Below are 21,877 nucleotides of genomic sequence, written 5' to 3'. Positions count from 1 at the left end.
CACCCATTCTAAGAATGGTTACCACTATGTGTGTGTGTCTCCTAACTAAGAAATAAAGAAAGGAAGGAAATTTCCCTTTTGAGTCATTTAGTGAAGTATCATTGTCCAAGAGTCCAAACAATAGAGCTGAAAGCCTTAACATGTTCTTGTTTGGGAAGGGGAATTTGGTCACAGATAATCCTACATTTTGAAAATATGAAGTAAAAGATTAAATTTAAAAAAAAAGTTTTGATTGATTGATTGCCACGGGTAAAATCAAAGATGACTTTTTTCTTTTGAACATAAGACATCAAAATGTCTCATTTCAATCAGGGATTGTATGAGGTAGATGGGATTGTTGATTGAATTTTGAATTAAATGAAAACGTGGTCCTAGTCCCATGATTAAAATTAGAGATTCAATATTGATATGATTGAAAATCCCTTGATTGACATCAGGTTTTAATGAAGAGTTAAAGTCAATCAATCATTAATCGGTTTTAAAAAGTATTTTGGTTGGCAAGCAAGAGTTGTGTGTGGTTGAAGTCAAATCATTAATGAAGATTTGAAAGCCTCCTAATTGACAATTAGGGTTTTAACGACCAAAGTTGACTCTTAAATTGGAGATTTGAAAGTCATCCAATTGTGGATCAGGGTTTTAATAACTGAGTCAACTCTTTAATTAAAGATGTGAAAATCCTTAATTAACAATCACAGTTTTAATATCTGATTGAAGTCCGCTCTCTAATTGAAGATTTGAAAATCCGTGATTGTCAATATGGGCTTTAATAACTAATTAGAGTCAAATCTTTAATTAAGAGTTTTGAAAATCCCTGATTGTCAATTAGGGTTTTGATAACTGATTAAATCAACTCTTTAATTAAGAGATTTGAAAATCCCTGATTGCCAATCATGGTTTTAATAACTGATTGAGTCAACTCTTTAATTGAGAGATTTGAAAATCCCTAATTGCCAATTAGGGTTTTAATAATTGATTGAGTCAACTCTTTCATTGAGGCAATCAACATTTATGAAAGAGGTTTTACGTTTTTGAAAACGGGGAAGTTTCCCTTTCGAGAAGAGATGCTTGACCAAAAACAAAGGAAGATTTTTGAAAACTTACTAAACTCATCATCAGCCATAGAGTGAAACAATTAGAAGGATCTTTTGAAAAAGGAGTATTTTGAGAATGGAAATTCCATATTTGCCCCTAGGAACTTAGTCCCCTAGTGCAAGCATCGGCTCCCATTCACCCATACGGGCTTAAGGGAGAGTGCTTGTCCCTGCCTAGGGTTGAGAGGGAAGAGGTCACCACATGGTGATATCTCCCCTATCATCCCTTCATTAGCCGGGTTAAGATGTTCAAAGCAGCAAACATGTGGACGACTATGATGAATCAACTCTAAGTAATCCAACTGAACCTATCAACCATCAACCATACAAGCACACAAATCATACTTAAGCCATGCGAAGTAAACATTAATGTATATCTTGGTTCCAAGCTCAATGAGGCTTCAATCCAAGACATTGAAGCAAGAAATCTGCTTAATTGGCTTACCCTTTTCTAGCCAACTCTTTGTTATGCATTCCTAAAGATCAAAAGAAATACCAATTAGACCAAAATTTGGAAGAAAAAGGGATCTTTGTAAGAGAACCAAGAAAAATAAGCAAACCTATTTAAATTAGAAGATTAACACTCTTCTTCCAAGCATTCATATAAGAACTTAAAAGACAATCCCATGAAACTAATTTTAAGGAGATGGAAGAAAGAATCATTAAGGTAAACAAATGGCATTCTAAATGATCCAATGAAAGGAGTCCATTGAAACAGCCCCAAAAGGCTTTGTTGGCATGTCCCACAGCCTTAGTCCTCACCATGCTAGGGTTTACATGAAACCCTAGCTGCCACCCAAGCCATGGCCGAAAACACACAGCTGCTGCCATGTGCAGCTGCTGCTGCAGCCTCCTTCTTCTTCTTCCCTTCACACATGCTCACAGCTAGGGTTTCCTTGGAAACTCTAGCAGCCCATTATAGCCTTCTCCCCAGCCTCTCTTCTTACCATTGGATAGCCAAAAACAGCCCTAACCAATCTATTGCAGCAGCTGCTGCTGCTGCTGCTACTGTGAGTATAGCTTGGCAGCTTCCCTTTCTAGCCTCCTCACAGCCTACCTACTCTTCCAACCTCATTCACACAGCTAGGTTTTCTTTGGAAACCCTAGATGCCGCCTTCTCCTCCCAAATCAAGCCATATGTCCCTATGGAAACCCGAAAAACAGCAGCCTTAGCTGCTGTTTGCAGCTGCTGCTGCAGCTGGAGTTTGCATCTTATGTTGCTGCTAGCCATACCATTATTCAGTGTAGTGGACAACTCCCTACAGCCCCTAACTTTTGTTTTAACTTCTAAACACTACTAAGGGTAATGTTCCTAGCTGCCTCCATACCCCAAATCTGACCCATACAACACAGCTACTGTATGTTACTTTCAAACAAAATAATGGCAGCCGTAGAACTATGATAAATCATGCAATGACCATATTATACATATTGGCGTGTGAGTGTGCATGTGTGTAATCAAGGGAGATGTTACTTAAAAGTATATCCAAAGAGTGCTTATAGAAAATCCCTCATCAAGGCTGAAAATAAGACATATCAAACCTTAAAAAATGATGAGACTTACCACGATGTTCCCTTTCAAAATCTCTACCAAGGAAAATGATCTCTTCTTCTTTCTTCTCTCCTTTTTCTCTTCTTTTCTTTGTTGGTCGTCGCTCTCCTCTCTTCCTTTAGGTTGGTCATGCAAGTCTTATAGGGTCGATGAGTTCCCTTATTCTCCTCCCCCTTCTTCTCTCTCTCACTTCCTTTTTGTCCTTGTTTCCCCTTGGTCGTAAGCCCTTTTCTTAGTGCTTGTGTAGTGTCTCTTCTAGATTTTGTGTTTTCCTCTTAGGTTGGCCGTGCAAGCCTTTTCCTTTTCTCATTTCTTTCTTTTCTTTTCTCTCCCTTCTTTAGGGTTTTTCCTTGTATTTATGAAGCTCTCTCTCTCTCTCTCTCTCTCTCTCTCTCTCTCGTGTTCTCTCTCTTATCTTACTCTCTTCTTGTGCTAGTGTTGTACGTCCATCCCCCCTATTTTCTCCCCTAGCTCCCCTTCCTATTTATAGACAAGATGGAGCTAGGACTCCTTTTAAAAAATAAAAATGCCAAGAGTGTCCCTCGGAGGCAAGGTTAATTACTTCCTTGCCCCCTCAAAGCTAAAAAGAGTGCTCTTGGGCCCTTGGGGGCCTAATTGGGCTCATTTAATTAGCAAGGAGGCCTCTTATGACCCTCATTGAGGCTCAGAGAGGTCCAGGGAAGTCTAGAGAGGCCCTTGAGAGGCCTTAAGGAATATTAAGCGGCCCTTAAGAAGTCCTGAGGCACAATTGTTGCACTGAGAGACCCTAAATGTAGTTAAATCCCCTTAAAGGGGCTTAAACCTCTTTTAAGCCCAATGATTACTGTAAAAGACCCCTAATTCAAAAATGGGCATCATCATTGACAAAGGTTGTGCGACCCTTTGTTAGTGCAAAAACCATCATTGGAAATTAGTCCTCGCCAGAGCCAACCTAATCCTTGACAAGGGCGAACTATTCCCATCATCACCACCAACTTCCAATGGCTCTTCCCCTTGCTGATTTTGAAAATTTTTCGTGTCATCACGAAATCCCTAATTTCTCCTTTTTTCTCTTAAAACTAGACCAGATACACATGCATTTGACCCAACTCTATTGCTATTCTATTTAATTTAACCTTTATGCAATGAATTGAGACCCTACAAAGATAAAGCCCATATCAACCTTGCTTAGCCAACTCTAATGCTATTCTATTTAATTTGACCTTTATTGGCTCATTTGTTCATGCTAGCTTCTTAGTGAGCTTGTCAACGGTTCAAAAATTGATTGTTTGATGGTAAAAATATATCAGTGTAATTTATTCTGCTGTTACACATTAGGCTTAGAAACTTTTGAAAATCTTGAATTTTGGAATCTCACATTGCTATGCTTGTGGGATAGGTTCGAGTCCAAGGAAACAACCTCTCTACATAAAAGTAGGGGTAAGGCTACGTACATTGTGACTACTGTCCCCTAACCCTTGCGAAGCAGGGAGCCTTATGGCCCAGGGGCGCCCTTTGCATTGCTATGCTTGTCTGCACCTAACCTAATGTCTCAAGACAAGCTTGTCTAGGGCCTTATGCATGTCCGTGACCACCTTGTGCATGTTGGGTGGGTAACCATTAAGTGAATACTAATGTAGGGTTTATTCTTTGTGTAGAGTAATGCCTTAGAGAAAAAGGAGAGTACAACTCCTCGGTCCTATTGATGTTTCCTCGTGCTAGTGTAGGAATTGCAAAGAAAACTCTTTAGGGGAAGGTGAATGTTATCAATCTTATGTAGATCCTTCCTTTTGCACTACTTGGACCATGCATTGGTTTTCTTTGTTTAATGAGTTATTGTTATTTCATGGTTCAACTTGTAGTGAAGAAAGAAGTCAATGAGACATTCCCATATGTCGTGCAACTCAAGAAGTGACTGAGAAGGAATGAACGAACTAATGTCATATCATTGCTGGTGGATAAAGATGTAGGAAAAGAATCGGTGCTTACTGCCATCGAGGATTTGTTAAAGAGTACTAGGTTGTTATGTCGAATAAGTTTATGAACAACTTGTCGAATAAGTTTATGAACAACTTGCCTCCACAACAAGGTGGAGCATGAGAACAGATTGTGACCAAGCCTCTTGCTAAAGGGTCATATTGGATGGTGTTTCATTGTTAGGAGAATTACCGAATTAACTTGAGATGAGTTATTGGAAGTAGTTTATATAGACTTTCCAAAGCATTGTTTGGAGCACTAGTGTTGTTGGGAACATGTGGGCATGTGTGGATTATCTCGAACTCAACATAATGATTTTGCACGACAAGTATCTTATTCCATTAAGTGCTAATTTTTTTGATTGTGTAAGTCATGCCAAGTGTTTCACCAAACTTGACTTGCAGATAGACTAGTATCAGGTGAGGATAGCAAGAGATGATGAGCCGAAGACCAAGGTCTTAAATTTCGGTTTCGACTCAAATTTCGAAGCTCCAAAAGAACGGAAATTTCGATGGAAATTTCGATTTCGATTTGAAAAAATAACGGAAACTAGTAGTAAAGCATGGAATTCTTTGTGAAACTTTAGAAATGGTTAACAAATATAAGTTTTAAGACTAATATATTGCAAATTAAATACATCTATGTTTTGTGTAGGGTGAAAAGTTGTAAAATAGTATGTGCATCAAACATGTTTGTAAGATAATGTACATTAAACAAATTCAGTTAATGCAAATGAAATTCATAATTCATTTAAATATTATTTATTATACAAATATTGATAATTTAGACATGAATGGTTAAATAAAATATTACCATTAGTTTATTTTTTTCATATAATTTCAAAAGCACTCGTGGTAACCTTTTGTTTCAATAAAATAAATTAAAAGAGAAATTTCACTTCACTCTCGAATCTCTCGTTTGAATTTCGACGAAATTTTATTGTATAGTTAAAATTTTGACAAATTTTGCTAAAATTTCGAGGTTTCTATAAATTTCGGATAATTCGTTGAGATTTCGACGGAAATTATGAAAGACGGAAATCAATTGCCATTTCGATTTCGAGGGTGACGGAAATCGGAAATTTTGACAATTTCGTGGAAATTTAAGACCATGCCGAAGACTACTTGCATGATGCAATGTGTGGCTTATGAGTTCTTAATGAGGCCTTTCATGTTAATGATTGTGCCAACGACTTTGTGCACATTAATGAATTAGGTGTTTCATGATTACCTTGACAATTTTGTCATGGTATACATTGATGACATTGATGTCTACAATTCTACTATCGAAAAACATTAAGTTAATCTACAAAAAGTGTTTGTTGAAAGATAATAACTTACATGTGAAAATGGGAAATGTTCTTTTTCTTAGAAGATTGTTAAGTTCCGTGGCCATATGATTGAACAAGTCTATATTGGAATGGATATGAAGAAAGTGAGAGCTATTCAATATTGGAAGATCTTAATGACATTCAAGAACTTGCATGCCTTTCTTAAGCTTGCCAACTACTGTTGCAAGCTCGTTGAGGGGTATTAAGGAGGTGGAACTTCTAGTGACACAAGGTAGGAAAATTCTGCTTAGAACTTTTCAAAACTCTCGGTTTACTACTTGACATCTATACCAGATATCCTTTGTAGACTGATGGCTAGATGAAGAGGTCCAATGGGCTCCTACAAGAGTTGCGCCATTTCATCACTGCCTACCAGAAGAATTGGGTGTAGTGACTCAATGTTGCTCAAATTTGTTTTAATGATGAAAAGAACTTAATAATCAACTAAAGTCTTTTTTAGCTTGTTACTAGCTAAAGAAACTGAGAATGTACACAGGAAAAAGTTTGAAAATATACATCTTCGCCAAAGAATGGAGATGGAATGCGGAGATTGGCTAAGTCTACTTGGAGAATGATTCTAGGCAGATGAAGAAGCAGATTGATCAAGGGAAAAGATTGTTGCACTTCAACATGGGAGACTTTGTGCTTGTTAAGCTTTATCTAGAATAGATAAAGTCAATGCGAAGTTAGATAGGAGACTATTTTGTAAATATAGACGACCAATTTCCATATTGGCCAAAGTCAAGAAAGCCTTTTGCAAAGTTGATGCTTTGGCTTGGATGAGAGTGCATTTTGTGTGTGTGTTTCATATTAGTTGCCTCAAGACCTTACAACCTAAGACATGAAGTTGAAATACTCAGAGTTAACATCATCAAGGCCATAATGACACGAGTTCTTAGTGAAGTGGAAATGCATTGGAGATGAAGAAATTAGTTGGATGTCAAGGAAGACACAACTATTTGGGGATAAAGTTAAATGAGTATTTAGCATCAAAGTCTACAAGGACGTCGATCCCATAAGTGGGAGAGAACATTATGAGCTAAGCTTGTACAAAGCTCTTGCCTATGACCACATCTCTTGTGTTGATTAGGTGGTTAGCCATAATGTAAATTCTAGTGCTGGGTTTATTCTTTGGAAGAGTAATGCCTTAGAGAAAAAGAGGAGTATGACTCAGTTATATTGATGGTGAGTTTTCATCAAGTTTGTAACTCAATAGAAATTGTGGACATATTTTGCCTACTTGCCTCCCTCATTAAAAACAGTTGCCTATGGAGGTGCAATCATATGAATTGCATTGCTTTACAATTTAATGCTTGACTTGTTTACTTTCATGCTTGCTTACTATTGTCTCTTAATTTGTATGCGATGCTTGTGAAATTGTTCATGAGGTGATTATGATTTATTTTCAGATGACTAATTAAGCTTGTGTGCTAGAACTAGTGCCTTATATCCCCCTTCCCACGGAGTAAAATTTTCAGCTCATGACACCTAGCCATGTGCACCCATACATAGGCACTTTATTTATTACGCATTCTTATTGTGAACATCATTAGTGGTGTATATTGTCCTTGTTTGAGTTGTCTTGATTCTGATATCAACATATATTGTTTGCTTGTCATTTATTTCTTTCCTTATGACCATTGGAAACTTAAAAGGATGTCCATGCCGTTGCAGAAAACGAAAATGAGACTATTGAACCTAACCCTTCTTCAAGATGTTGTCCCAAAGGCAACCCAAAAAAAAGGGGGGGGGGGGGGATTGGGTTACTTAAACTTAAGGTAGCGTTTGGTTCACAATTGAAATTGGAATTACAATCAGAATTCACAAGAATCAAAAACGGAATGTTAGATTCCTCTCTCATGTTTGGTTTGACAAAAGATTGGAATCAAAATTATATTATAGCATTTGATATTTATATAGACAGGAATTGGAAATGTGTCTAATTAGTATAAAAAATTTTATTCAATTAATTTAATATAAAATAATATTATAAATATATAATTATTATATAATATTATTTTATTAAGCTATATACAATAAAATATTTTTGATAATCATGTACTTGATTTTAATTGACATATTATATTTTATCATATTTTTTATATTTTGTTTGAGTTATATCATTAATATTATATTTTATCTTATTTTTATAAGTATTCTATTTTAATATGTCATTTTTTAAATTTAAAAAAAATCATTTATACTATAACATAATTTATTATTTAATATAAAATAATAATATATTAAAACACCACCATAGCATTATATTTTACTACACAATAGTATTTTATTCTATTTTTGTATATTATATAACTTGTAAAATTTACTGTTATATATTAGTTTTAATGATATTAATAATATTAAATTTTATCTTATTTTAAGGTTATACATAATAATATGATAAATAAATAATCATACCACAATTACATCATAGTATTTTATAATTTAATACTATTCTATTACTTTTTGTGTTATAATAATTGCTTATAATATATATATTAATAATAATAGTTATAATATGCAACGGAATTTCATTTCTTGCTAAACTGTGCTATAAGTGAGTGTTAGGAAGTGACAAGTCCCACTATTACTCCTATAGTTCATTTTGCAATTGGCAAAATCAGCATAAAAAATGTGCCTTTCGGATACCGAAGTCCTAGGTCTTGAGTGCCAACAAGATATCGAAAAATACATTTTATGGCAACTAAGTGTGACTCCTTAGGATTAGCTTGAAGTTTAACACGCATATAAACACTAAACATGACATCTAGTCTACTTGCAGTTAAATATAAAAGATTACCAATCATACCTATATTGCTTAACATCTATGCATTTATCTTGCTCATTGTTGTCAAGCTCGATTATGGTACTCATAGGAGTGCCTATCTCCTTTGCTTCATCTATGCCAAATCTCTTGAACAAAAAAGAGTTATGCAGAGATGAGAGTGTTTATGACTTTCAAATATTAGTATAGATGGCATAGGTACTGCTCATTGGGCTTTAGAGGGCATATTTATAGAAATCTTGGTCACACTAGTTGTTTTTGCTTGTTAGAGTCTTGTTTTTTATCAGACTGGTCAATTGCTTCTAGAGGCTAATCGACTTGGCACTAGCCATTGGAGTAAAAATTAGACTATTAGTGTCTCTAAAAAGTAGGGCCGTTCAACTTGTTCCTTGGACTAGTCAAGGGCCCAGGCCTTTTGCCAAAGCCAGTCAACCAGCCCAAGGAGGGTGGTTGACCACCCGGCCATTTTGAAAAGGCTTATCGACCAGCTCATGGGGCCCGATCGACAGCCCCAGGTTGACAGTCCAGAACAGTTTCCAATTTGCTTCTTTTTCCTGGTTTTGTTACTTTTTGTGTTGTGATCACTACATTCTAGGAGATTTACATTCACTAAATTCAGAAAATACAACAAATACATAATATGAAAGTCTTGAATGATTTTTCAAACTTTGTCCATTTCTTCCAACTTGAATTCATTAAAACTTGTTTACCACCACTCAAGGTCAAAGTTGTTAGTTTTTAAGTAGTTTGTTATCATCAAAATTAGGCCATGAAACCTTGAGGCTAACACAAGAGACTATTAACCAACTCCCTAATTTATTTAACTAACTCTTGCATTCTGTCACTAAGTTCTACAACAGAGAAGTCACCTCCTGTGTGCACATGGTGAACTCTCGCTAGTCAGCAAATTGAACATCAACTTTCAACTTTCCTTGCATGAAATATCTATAGGAAAATGAACTATAAAAGTGATCATGTAAACGCCCATGAAGCCAAGTTTTTGAATTATCTTAGTTTGCTCACCATCTATATAGGTTTGACCTCCCGGTCTAGTCTGATCTATGCTTGAGTTTTTCATAGATGCACCATGTGTGTTGTCCCACTCTAGAGAATTCTAGGAACTATCAAGTTGAGCACAGGCAACCTTCGGTACGCTAGGCCTTTCAATGAACCACTAGAAAAGACGAAATGGACAATAATGCAACAAAAAGCACATGCATCTATGTGTATATATGTATCTAAAGTTTTGGAACTTATGGAGGGGAATGCCACCCCTAGGTCCACCCTTATACTAATTTATATGAAGAACAAGAGCACTTGAAGTTTAATATTTTTAGTAGTTTTAAATTTGTCTGCCTTGAATCTATGAAATTTTTTAGGGAATGGCCTTTCATGTATGAACAACATATTTTCCAAAAGGTTGACTCTCATAAAAGCATTATTATCATGGAGAGTTGGTCAAGCATTAGACCCTTGTATTATGGATGGTTTAATTTCCTTTAAGAAGCATAAAAGGGCATCCCCAAGCTATTAGGCTCCTCGCTTTGCAAGGGTAAGGGGAGGGTCATCACAGTGTATGCAGCCTTATCCCTAATTTTATGAAAAGAAGCTATTTCCTTGGACTAGAACCATGACCAACCAGTCTGAAAGCTCAATCCTGAACAAATCATGTCCCCATGAGGATGAGGTGGGAGACTACTTCGTAAATATAAAGGACCAGACCCCATCTTCGCCATTGTCAAGAAGGCTTCTTACAGAATTGACCCTCCGGCTTAGATGAAAGTGCATCTCGTGTTTCACATCAGCTGCCTCGAACTGTTCAACACTGACACTGAAGATGCAAGCAGAAATCAGTCAACCAGAGCAGAAATGAAGACAGTGCAAGCCTACAAACAAGAAATTGAAGACATCCATGCAAATAGAGAGTTCACATCCTTAAGGGAAAAGTGGCAAGAGTTCTTAGTGAAGTGGGAAGGCCTTTGCGACGAAGAAATCAACTGGGTTTTTGCTGAAGATATGCAACATTTCGTGGAAAAATTTGAAGTCTACCTAGTGTCAAAGTCTACAAGGACGTCGACCACATAAGTTATGGGCATTATGCTTGCCTACGACTGCTTATCTCATGCGCTTGGGATGGGTTTCCATCATGTAAATACTAATGCAAGGTTATTTTTCAGAGATGGTTTTTACCTGGGCTAAGAAGGGGAGTATGACTCTTAGGTCATATTGATGCTCCCTAGTGCCAGAATGAGAATAGCATGGAAAGCTCTTTAGGGGAGGGTGAGTATTCATCAACTTGTAAAACTCACTAGCTATTGTAAAATGTTTACCTTAGTTGCCTTCCTTGCTAGACACACATTGTTAACGGAGGTGTTAATTAATGAATTACATTGCTTCAATGTTTATTGCTTGTGTGTCATTGCTTTTGTAAGTTGCTTACTGCTTTTGCTTATACTTCTTTGAATGACTATGGAAGTGTTCTATTGGTCAATCATGGTAAATGCTAGTCTTGCTCATTAAAAAAGAGTGCTTTAGCTAGCGGCACACGGACCTTCACAAAGGTGTGGTATATTCGGACCGTGACAACAGGGTATATTTTGTGGAAAATCATGGAGGCGATCTGGCATAATGTAATCAAATAATATTTCTTCAAAACCTATTAGGAAATTGTAAACAGTTCTTGTAGCTTTTCAAGCTATCTGTGACCACACCAAATATTTGGTTGAATTTCTTAGCCTTCGTGTTGCCATAATTTCAACTCGTTAGGGAATTTTTTTTCCCCGGGTTTGTTCTAGTTACAAAGGTATTTGATCAAGTTTCTTATTTATCTCCATCTGAATTGAGTTTTCTTTTTTTGTTTTTTTTTGTTTTGGAGCAGAATGGTGTGAAGGGCAGGTCACTGAATACCTAGTCGCCACATTTGGTGATTATTTTACAGATGTGAAGATGTAAGTTTCTTATCCCTAATTTTAAAATATTATGCATGCATTAATATTTAACATGTCATTCCTGGTTTGCATCCCTTCTGCATGAGGACATATGAAAGTTGAGCTTGAGAATGCCTCTAACCTTTGATGCCAAAAATAAAATGCGGGTAGACAGCTTGCTGGGTGGGTAGCAGTCCTGCATATGCATCAGGAGAGCATGGAACATCAATTCTATGGTTTCTATGTTGCAAGAATGAATAACTTCTATGTATAGAATGGAAACTGTTGAGCTGTCTGGGGCCTAACACTTTGTTGCACATCTTTGGGATCGGAAATTTATACTTGTTTTAATCTTCAGCCTACTCCTTCCCTTCCCTTCCCTTCCCTCTTAAATAGGTAAGATAATGGCTGGGAACATGGGATGATATATCTGTTGCTTTTACCACATCTTCTTGGAGAAACAAACAAAATTAGAGGTGCAATATTCTTTTATCTGGTAAATAAGAATTTATAGGTGAATAGTTTTTTCTTTCTCTTTTTCTTTCTTTTTCTTGGACAGATTGTTTGTCAAAAAGTTGGTATGCTATCATTTTCCAGCAGAATATAATGTCGTCCCTTATCTCTTTCCCTGTTCGTGAGTTGCCCTCCCCCCAAACTTTTTTTTTATTTATTTATAATTTATGTCCATAATCTTCATTTCTAGTGGACTACAGGCATATGATATGATCTATTACTGCATCATATAATACTAATAGGATGCAGGAGGCCATGCTGTGAATACTCTCTCTCTCTCTCATGTGCATATACATTATTCATTGTGGACATTTTACAGACGCGTCTATTAGGTATAATGGACAATTTTGGAAGATACATACTCTATGTTTAGGTTCACACAAGATTGGGAACAGGGTCCTCTATTGGTTAATGGTTTTGCTACTTGACTTCTCCTATTCATCTTGCTGTTTTCTTTCGTCAAAGATGAAAGCAATTAGTTTTATTCTTTGGGGACATGTTTTATTATCACCATTTGCTGACTACAGCTTGAACTGGAACTCAAGTTATATTATGCAGAAAATTAATGTCGTTATCATTTTTCAGAGCTCTAGTCATGGCTCTAGCTTATCTTTGTAGTGAGCTAAACACTCGTAGCATTTTGCTTTTACTTGTGTTTGTGTAAGGTACATTGAAGAAAGATCATTTAGGAGATTTGTTGAAGCTTGCCTGGAGGAAAGTGTGGTGGTTTATGTTGATCATCTTCTCACACAGGTGTTATCCTTATAAAGGGAGTTTTTGTTATGTTTATTGGACACATATTTTGCTTTATAATTTATCTTTGCATTACTTTAGTGTCTTAATGGTGCTTTTGATTGTAGAGAAACTATATTAAGGAAGAAACAATTGAACGAATGAGGTTAGATGAAGAGGTTCTCTTGGATTTCTTCAGGGAGTACATAAGTGTTTCTGTAAGTGCCACTTCTTGTTTAGTGGCTAGTCCACATATAGTTTTAGATTTCTTTTTTGTGTATTAAATTTAGTTACCCTGTAAGGTTTCCTTCAGTTACTTCAAAATTCAATTAAAGAAATTTCCAGTACACTAATGATTTTATGCACTTTTCTTTGAATTAATTTATCAACATAATGTTCCTTCAATTAGATTTTTATGATCTACAGAAAGTTGAAACCAGGGTTAGAATACTAAGCGATTTGAGGGAGCTTGCTTCTGCTGAAAGCTTGGATTCCTTCACGCTCGTCTACACGAATATACTTGAACATCAACCCGATTGTCCTGTAAGTAATATTGATTAATGTATGCTCATCTGGCCAAAAAATTTCTTTTGGTCTTAATTTTGCCATCCTTTATCGTAGTTTTGTATTTTGTGGTCTTCACATGCTGATTTGAGTATGGTGGAATAACATCTATTTATCTTCTGCAATTTCAGTTTATTTTGTCCTACTGTCATGAAATGGCTGAGGTTTTAGAATTTGTATATCGTTCAAAATTCCTGAATTCCTCAATTCTGAGTCTCTGATTTCTACTTTTTTTCAGCCAGAGGTGGTTGAGAAACTTGTGGGACTGCGAGAAGGCATACCACGGAAGGATGCTAAAGAGGTATGCACACTACTTTCCTCAATACCAATCTCAAGCATTAGACTGGGATTTTTAATACAACTTCAAATTTAAGCAACTCCTTTAGTGACATCGAGAATAGAGGAGAGCACTAGGCAGGCTGGCTCTACCTCTGGCTAAACCAAGATTTTTTTATTTTATTTTATTTTATTTTATTTTTTTAGAGTTTGAATGGACTTGAACATGCTCTGCTAGGCCTGCCCTTAAAGATTTGAAATATTCCAAATATAAAATATATCTAAAAATCAAGCGTACACACACACACACACACATATAATATTTCTATAAAAATATAAATATATAGGATATATAGAACATTTATTTTACATATTAAATTATTTTTTGATGGTCTACAAACAAGATAAACCTATATAGTATGGTATGCATGTTGTGTGTGATTGCAAATGAATAACATTGGTTGATATATTTTGATAATTTAAATACAAGTTTCCTGTTTTTTAAAACAAATTGATATGCAATGTCATAATCAAGTTTGTAAATTTGAATAGAAAACTTAGAGTATATATGAAAAACTGTATTCTGTTTGAAATTAAAATACGTACACAAACATGGGATACTGGTATGATACAATATTGATACAACAGTATGCCTTATTGGGTTAAATCCAAATTAACCAAAAAACTTATCAATTTGGTAATGATAGATTGAATAATTCTTTCAGTTTGGTGGTGAGAACTTTTAAAAAAAAAAAATTCCTTTACTTCTAAATGAATTTGTAGAGCTGACCATTTGCTCATCCCTAATATAAGGGCATGACAAATCTTAAAAATATAAAACATGATATAACAAGAACACATAAATTCAAGTTATATAATATTATATTTGAATATGTTTCTTATTAAAGATATTAATTTCTAATATTTACATGACACTAAACTCTCAATATATGATTTCTTCCATTGAAAATGTTCATAAGTTGATTATGGTTTTCTGAAAGTTGTATTGCTGTTTTTGTAAGTTGAATAATATATCATTCCAATGCATTATTATATTTTTTAAGCATGTTTAAACAAACTTTTAGAGAAGTTCCAAAGATTGTAAGAGAAGTGTTGAAGTATTAGATATTAAGATTATACTTTTAAGGCTATAAACACATTTATGAAGGGGTTCAAAGTGTATAAACTATAAAGAATGCCAGTATTATAGATATGACAAAGGCACGACACTGTTACTGAATTGCTGCTTCATGGTTCGCAATAACTAAAATATGATACCTAGAGTTATATTTTTAGGTTTAAAATCTCAAAACCATTAAACATTTGTTTATCTAGGCTTAGAAAAAAAAATAGTTCTTGTTTTATGAAGTTGTAGAATAGTTACTACTGCTAATTTGATGTATATTACATTTTAAATATATTGATAATACCTTGTTTTCATCATACATATTTGGATTTGATATTAATAAATCTACTAATAGATCAAATTGTTGCTCGAATTTCATGTTAAAAAGGAAAAAGCTAAATAATATAAACGAAGATCACACATTCTTGTCAACTTGAAAATGAGAGCATCGAAGTATCTGTTCATATAGTAGCCAATTAAAATAATTATACTGACAAAATATTTTAAAATCCATTTGTAGGTCATAGATATGTGTAAGGTATTTTGAAAAAAACCAGGGTTATTCTTTAATTTTTTAAGATGCATGTGTGATGTATATAAAAACTTTAATACATAAGAATTAGTTTTAAATTTTTATGGGGATGATGAAATTTAATCTGTCCACGAAATTTAATTTCTTCATATAAATAATATTAAATTTTTGTTTATTGTATCTGTGAGTCAATACTTTATTTATAAAATATTAAAATAATATTTGATTTACATGCTAAAGTGCTACAAGGGGCCTAATGAGTGAAATTCAATAGTTTTGATACAGAATTCCATATGCATTAGTACTTTAACACTTATATAAATTTTTTGTTAGCTAAAATTTTATAATTACTAGTTTTTATTTACTTAATGCCAATTGTTGGGGTTCTCTAGATTTCAAATAAATTTGGCCAGATGGTACTTTTAGGTATATGGTTTTATTCCTAATAGTTATTTTTAGAAGTTAAATATTGTTCATTTAAATGATATTAGACACTTTGTAATAGTATTAGAAGATGTCTAAGAGGTTTACCTAGCATTTTTTTTTTCTGTCATATATCTTCTTTATTAAATATTGTAATATCTTATTTTTATTTATTAACAAAATTCTTCTTTTTCAAGTTTGAACATTATTATATTTAAAATAAACTTTTTAAATGCAACTTTATATAATTTTGGTTGAGTTTAAGATTCTTTGTAAAATTATATTATCTTACTTTTAAAAGATAAGGATATTTTTGTTTATGAAATGATTTACACTATTCTTACTTTATATATTGTACTTGTAAACATGTCACATTCGTTGCATGTGATTCCAATTCAGTGATGTTAAATAATTTATTTTGATAATTTTTCTTAGAAATTTAAGGGGCTTTTTAAAGGAAATTGATGACACAATAGCATAATCAAGCTTGGAAGTCAAAGTATGGTTGCTTGAAGTTCTTTATAGTAATTTATGTATTTGTTATGATTGAATTCTACAATATAATATTGATACAAAGACATGACAAATTTTAAAAATATTGGGACACAAAATGATAAATTGTGCACATAGATTAAAATTATGTAATATTATATTTTAATATATTATTTGTGACCTACATTAAAATTTATATATTACTCAATAAAAAAATATTTAATAAATACATATTCATATTCTTCTTTTTTATTTTTGTAAACTATGTAGTATAATGACTTATTCCATTTAATGGGGTGACAGTTGAAAGGTTTGGGCACATGCAACGTGCACCTAATTATGCACTAGTGATGAGTGGCTAACTAATGTTAGTGGTAGTAGGAGCAGGGGTAGACCTAGAATATCTTAGAATGAGGTAGAGAGTTACGGTTTATTTTTTAAGATCATGAATATTGGTAGAGAAGGATTTATATGTTAAGTAGTAGTGTTGGATAAGTGTAAGCAATGTTAGAAAAATGTTAGATAAGTTTTAGACATTAAAAATGCATATTTAAAATTATGGACACTTTAATGAAGTGTTAGATATATGTTGGAGAAGTGTCCAAAGAGTGTCAATGTTACGAATAAAACATGGAATACAACACCCTTATAGAATTATCAGTGCTACGTGATTTCACTATAAAGAAAAGAAGGTTTTGAAAAGGGTAAATTACACTAATAGTCCTCAAATTATAACTTGTGTCTTATGCTCATTCCTAAACTTCTGTTCCTTCTTCTTTACTGCCAAACTCTCAAACTGGTTTCAGTTTCAACCTACCATTACTCTCAATAGCGGAATTTACATGGAACCCAAACTACTGCACCAATATTGTCTAAACTATTAAGTTTCACACTCGTCCCCAAATTTTGGGATTAGTCAATAGTTTGGGTACAAGTATGAAACAGTCATTGGTTGGAAAAGGAGTATGAAACTCAATCAATAGTTTAGGGTTACTAGTGCAATCTAGTTGGACTTGGTATCTGTCAACATTTAGTTCCATTCAAAATCCCCAAATACTAATGATGGGGCAAATTGGAAATCATTTTGGAAGGGTGGGACTAATGGTGAGACGAATTCGAGTTTAGTGAGAAGCATGGAATATGGGGGTCATATTGTAAGAAGTATCTGTGCCTCCTATCCTTTTGAAAAAATTCAAGAGAGATGCTCTTGGACTAAAGATTTAACATTGTTGCATTCTTTTAGAAATTTCATGAGATGCACCTTTGCTATGTGCAAATCTTTAAAAAAACTCAAAGGTGTAGTGTTCTTATTTTGTAATTATAATTTTTATATATAAAATAAAATAAGGTCAAATTACAATGTGTCATTATATATTTAAAACATGTTTAAAAAGTATTCAACTGTCCAAATGGTACTTAAGAATTGTTAGAGAAATGTCAGACATTAACATTATATTTATAAAATTATGGAAACATTTATGAATTGCCATGTGCATGTTGTAGGGCTGTCCAAAATATGTTGATATTATCCAAACATTACACCCTTTATAGAAGTGCCAATATTTCATATTTTTCAATAACTAAAAATATGACGTTTAGAAAAGGCTAAATCTCTATTTACCTCCAAGCGGAAAAAAAAATATTTCTATTTACCTAACTTTACGAGAAAGTCTTTAATTCTTATTATTGTAATATAGCTTTCTAGTGTTAGTCCATATATACACTTTAGATTTATTGATAATAAATTATACTTATTTTGATTTAATATTTATAATTTTTATTTACTAATAAATCACATAGTTCTAAACTAAAAATTTAAAAGAAAAAGGTACATAGTATGGACAAAAATATCATATCGATGTAAAAAGTCAAATAAAGTTGGTATAACTTATTAGTAACAGTTTATGTGAATGCTGTAATCTGTTAGAATGGATGTCTAGATAAAATGTTTTAAAATACATGTATGAAGATGTGTAGGATATTTTGAAAATTTTAGGGTATTACTCACAGGGATGTTTATTGACATATTTAACATATTAGGATTTTTTTGGTTTAGAGATTTTGCTGTTATTGAATTTTATAAGATGCATGTGAAGTTTACGACAATAATATACAATTCTTTTTGGTATGAGTGAGTACATTTCTTTAAAGAAGATATATAAATTTTTATTGCAGCGGTATGAGCTTTTGTGTTGCACTCTTTTGGGTTTGCAAGTCATGCTTTTGGTTTATAAAATATTTATACATATTTTTTTACGATATACCTTCTTTGTTTCATTTATGGAAAGAACTTATTTTTGGTCAAATCTTAGGGTGTATAAAATAAACTTTCTAAATGCAATTGAATCTATTCTTAGTTGGTCTTATTTATTTTTATGAATATTTTGCCTGTCTTTAATAAATTATTCGTAGTTTTTTCTTTTTTTTTTTTTATAAAAATTTTGGGTAACCTGGCGCACCAGATCCTTGACAAGCCCTTCAGACACTCTCCGGTAGCACCAAACCGGGGAGCAGCGATGTTACAGCCTATAACAAGTTAGTTACCAGGTCATAAGCATGTGATAGGGTTGGTTCCACACTAAAACATGCTCTAGGCTAGTTGTATAGGGCAAGCACGTGAAGAGCAACCAACACAACTTGAGCCTACAACCTCCGCATTACCTAGTGGTACCTGCGTTTTGAGACGTGTGCCTCTGCCCCCAAGCATATTATTCTTAGTGTGTTGTGTTATTTTTTCCAAAGAAAATGAATTGTGGATGAAGACTATTGAATTGTGCTGCTAAGTCATCTTGTACCACTTTATTGTGTAAATTGAGCATTATTTTAATATTTTGCAAATAAGAAACACTACATGAAAACACAATACAAACAAGTAAAACTGTTGCTATAAAAAATTTAAATTTCATGTTGAAAGTTAAAACTACAAATGTATAAAAGTTAAAAATTAATTATCATATAGTGAAAATTTACACCTAATGCACATATATATTTCAAAATTAAAATTCTATAAAAAAAAAACTAAATAAAAGGTATATGATTTAGATGGAGATATCATATGGGACTGTCCCTTTCAATATCAAAACTGTCAAATAAAGTTAATATGGGGTATTATATAACATGATGTATAAATATAGGTAGTGTAGATACAATGTTCTAAAATACATGTATAGAGATGTGAAATAATTTTGAGTCGAGGTATTGTTATCTAAAAGAATGATTTTGACAAAATATTTGGCATATTTGTATTTATTGAGATTTTTTTAGTTATTTAATTTCATAGATGCATGTGAAAGTTTCAATATAGGAAAATTGATTTTTATTTTTTTACATGGATAAACTGACGTTTAATTTTTTTCTTTTTAATTTAAATGTTTATTAGAAGTTAGGAACAGTATGAATATATATATTATATGTTTGTGACATGCTATTGATTTTAAAAGTATTGAAATAATGTTTTGTCTACACGCTAAAGTAGTACAAAGGACATATCAGCAGAATCCATTAGTGTTGAGACCAGTCTATAGGAATTACTAGCTAAATGTTTATATTAATTAACAGTCAATAACTAAAAGTATTTACAGCTACTATTTTTTTGTTTACTTAATGGTTAATTTGTAAGTTTATTATTTTGATTACAAATAAATTTGTTAAATTGTGATTGAGGGTGTGTATTTTATGAATATTTTTTTTATAAAGCAAAAATATTTTTGTTCATAAAATGATCTATAATATTTGTACTTTTACATATAGTATAGACATTTTATCTTATGTTTAAAAGATAGAGTATTTTTGTATATAAAATAGTTTCTACTATTGCACTCAGCACATGCACCACACACAAATGTCCTACTTTTAAAAGATAGAAGGATTTTGTGTTTAAAATGTCTTTTTCCTTGAAAGATTAAGTATATTTTTGTATATAAAATGATTTATAGTATAGTACCCAGCATATATATAATTGTTGTACCTAGGCTAGATTCGTGGGGGCGTCGAGCTTGCGTTCAGGCCAGGTCCAACAGGCCACCTGCGTCATCTCTCTCTCTCTCTGTGCCTGTACTTGTGACTGTTATCAATGGCAAATATGTCATATGCTTGGCCCCTAGCTTTCATACTTCATAAGACCGAGCGAGTGCTTCCCAGTTTGCGCATACTAAACATGTGTTTGATGCAATTTAATTTCTTTTAATCATGGTACGTTATTTGAGCGCCGAGGATCACAAGCATTCTGCGGGTGCTTCTGCCTGGCATCTAAAGCGCAAATAAGTAGTATGATAATAGCATAAACATTTCGGTGGATTTGAATCCCATACATGGGCGCACCTTCCTGCAGCTCATAATGAGGGTCTTAATATTAGTGCAAAGAAAATCAATGTGAAAATACAAAAGTGTACATCCCTGAATTTAAACTCTGTATACAATAGAAAAAATTGATATGGAAGATCTAATGCCCTTTAGTTTTTACATCAAATTGGTACATTTGTTCAAATCTTTATAAATTAGTGATAGGTTCCCAAGAATTAGAATTGTGCAGATTGCTCTTTAAAATATGATATTTTCTTGAAGAAAAATTGTTATTTTGTTTCCTCGTCTTGCTCACAATATTATTAACGAGCATAAAAGACAGAAAGCACTTACTCGCCGCATTTTGTTTTTGTGTTATTGGACAGGTCGTGCAAGAATGCAAAGAAATATATGAGCATTCTCTTGTTGATGGAAACCCCCCGAAGGCAGGTTTTGTTTTTTCAAGGGTGAAATCACTTTCGGCTTCCAAGGGATATCTATGGCGAAAGCTGACTTAGATCTGGTTGCTTGCACTTGAAGTTGATAGGAAAATGTGCTGGAGTCTTGCCACACTAGTGAGATTTCTTCTTTTGCAGAGGAAATTAAATTTTCCTCTTTCCCATTTTAAATTGTAGAAAGTGTATTATTATTTTTATTATTATTCTCATCATTCTTTGTTGTTGCTTTGTTAAAATTGAAGTCAGGCTGCCGTTCATGTTTTGAAGTCATTTGATATTTGGAACTCTTCAACTTGTCAATAAGATATGCTAGTTCTGGTAGTTGTTCGCATGTTCATATCATATCCAACACTATAAAGGGGATTCTTTCTTTAGTGTCTTCTCTTCAAAGATGTCAAATTTATGTTTATAACTAGCAATGATTATTTCAAAGTACTTATTTAATTATGCACAACTATCTCAAAATATCTTTATGATTATGTCAAATTTATCATTATAACTATTCATAATTATTCTAAAATATTTCTAAAAAAATTGGAATTTAACCTCCCATCCTCCCTTTTTGTGATTTTATCATTGTTGTAGCTGTTGTAATTTTATATTTTTTTTGTTGTAATCATAAAAAAAATTAGGGAAACTTAAAATGCTGATATCCTAACACCAGAATTTTCAATTTTTAGTAGAATATATGACAAATTTTTAAGTATTTTATGGGTTATTGTGAGTTTGAATAAAAACATTTGGTTCTGCTTTCATGATCAGATTGACTATGTGAATCGACTGATCAACAGTTTGTTCATGAGAGAGAGAGAGAGAAAGAGAGAGAGAGAGAGAGCCAT

At 33.2% G+C, this 21,877-nt stretch overlaps 1 protein-coding gene across 9 annotated transcripts in view; it reads left to right on the top strand.

Moving 5' to 3' along the window:
- The window catches only part of LOC131162092 (exocyst complex component SEC6), a 146,660-nt gene extending 125,301 nt beyond the window's left edge, over positions 1–21,359 (top strand). For 5 of the 9 annotated variants that reach the window (XM_058118240.1, XM_058118241.1, XM_058118236.1 and 2 more), the window contains 6 exons: positions 11,593–11,662; positions 12,820–12,907; positions 13,015–13,104; positions 13,313–13,429; positions 13,689–13,751; positions 20,967–21,359. In XM_058118240.1, the coding sequence (XP_057974223.1) occupies positions 11,593–11,662; positions 12,820–12,907; positions 13,015–13,104; positions 13,313–13,429; positions 13,689–13,751; positions 20,967–21,098 (560 nt within the window). In that variant the 3' untranslated portion in view covers positions 21,099–21,359. The remainder of the gene's footprint in view (positions 1–11,592; positions 11,663–12,819; positions 12,908–13,014; positions 13,105–13,312; positions 13,430–13,688; positions 13,752–20,966) is intronic. The other 4 variants (XR_009138679.1, XR_009138678.1, XR_009138680.1 and 1 more) reach the window with 2 other exon arrangements.
- The last annotated feature ends 518 nt before the right edge of the window (positions 21,360–21,877 follow it).

The sequence above is a fragment of the Malania oleifera genome, chromosome 8 (genome assembly GCF_029873635.1).
Source record: "Malania oleifera isolate guangnan ecotype guangnan chromosome 8, ASM2987363v1, whole genome shotgun sequence".
Lineage (NCBI taxonomy): Eukaryota > Viridiplantae > Streptophyta > Magnoliopsida > Santalales > Ximeniaceae > Malania > Malania oleifera.
The sequence above is the reverse complement of the archived record's forward strand: the minus strand, read 5'-3'. Positions and strand labels throughout refer to the sequence as shown.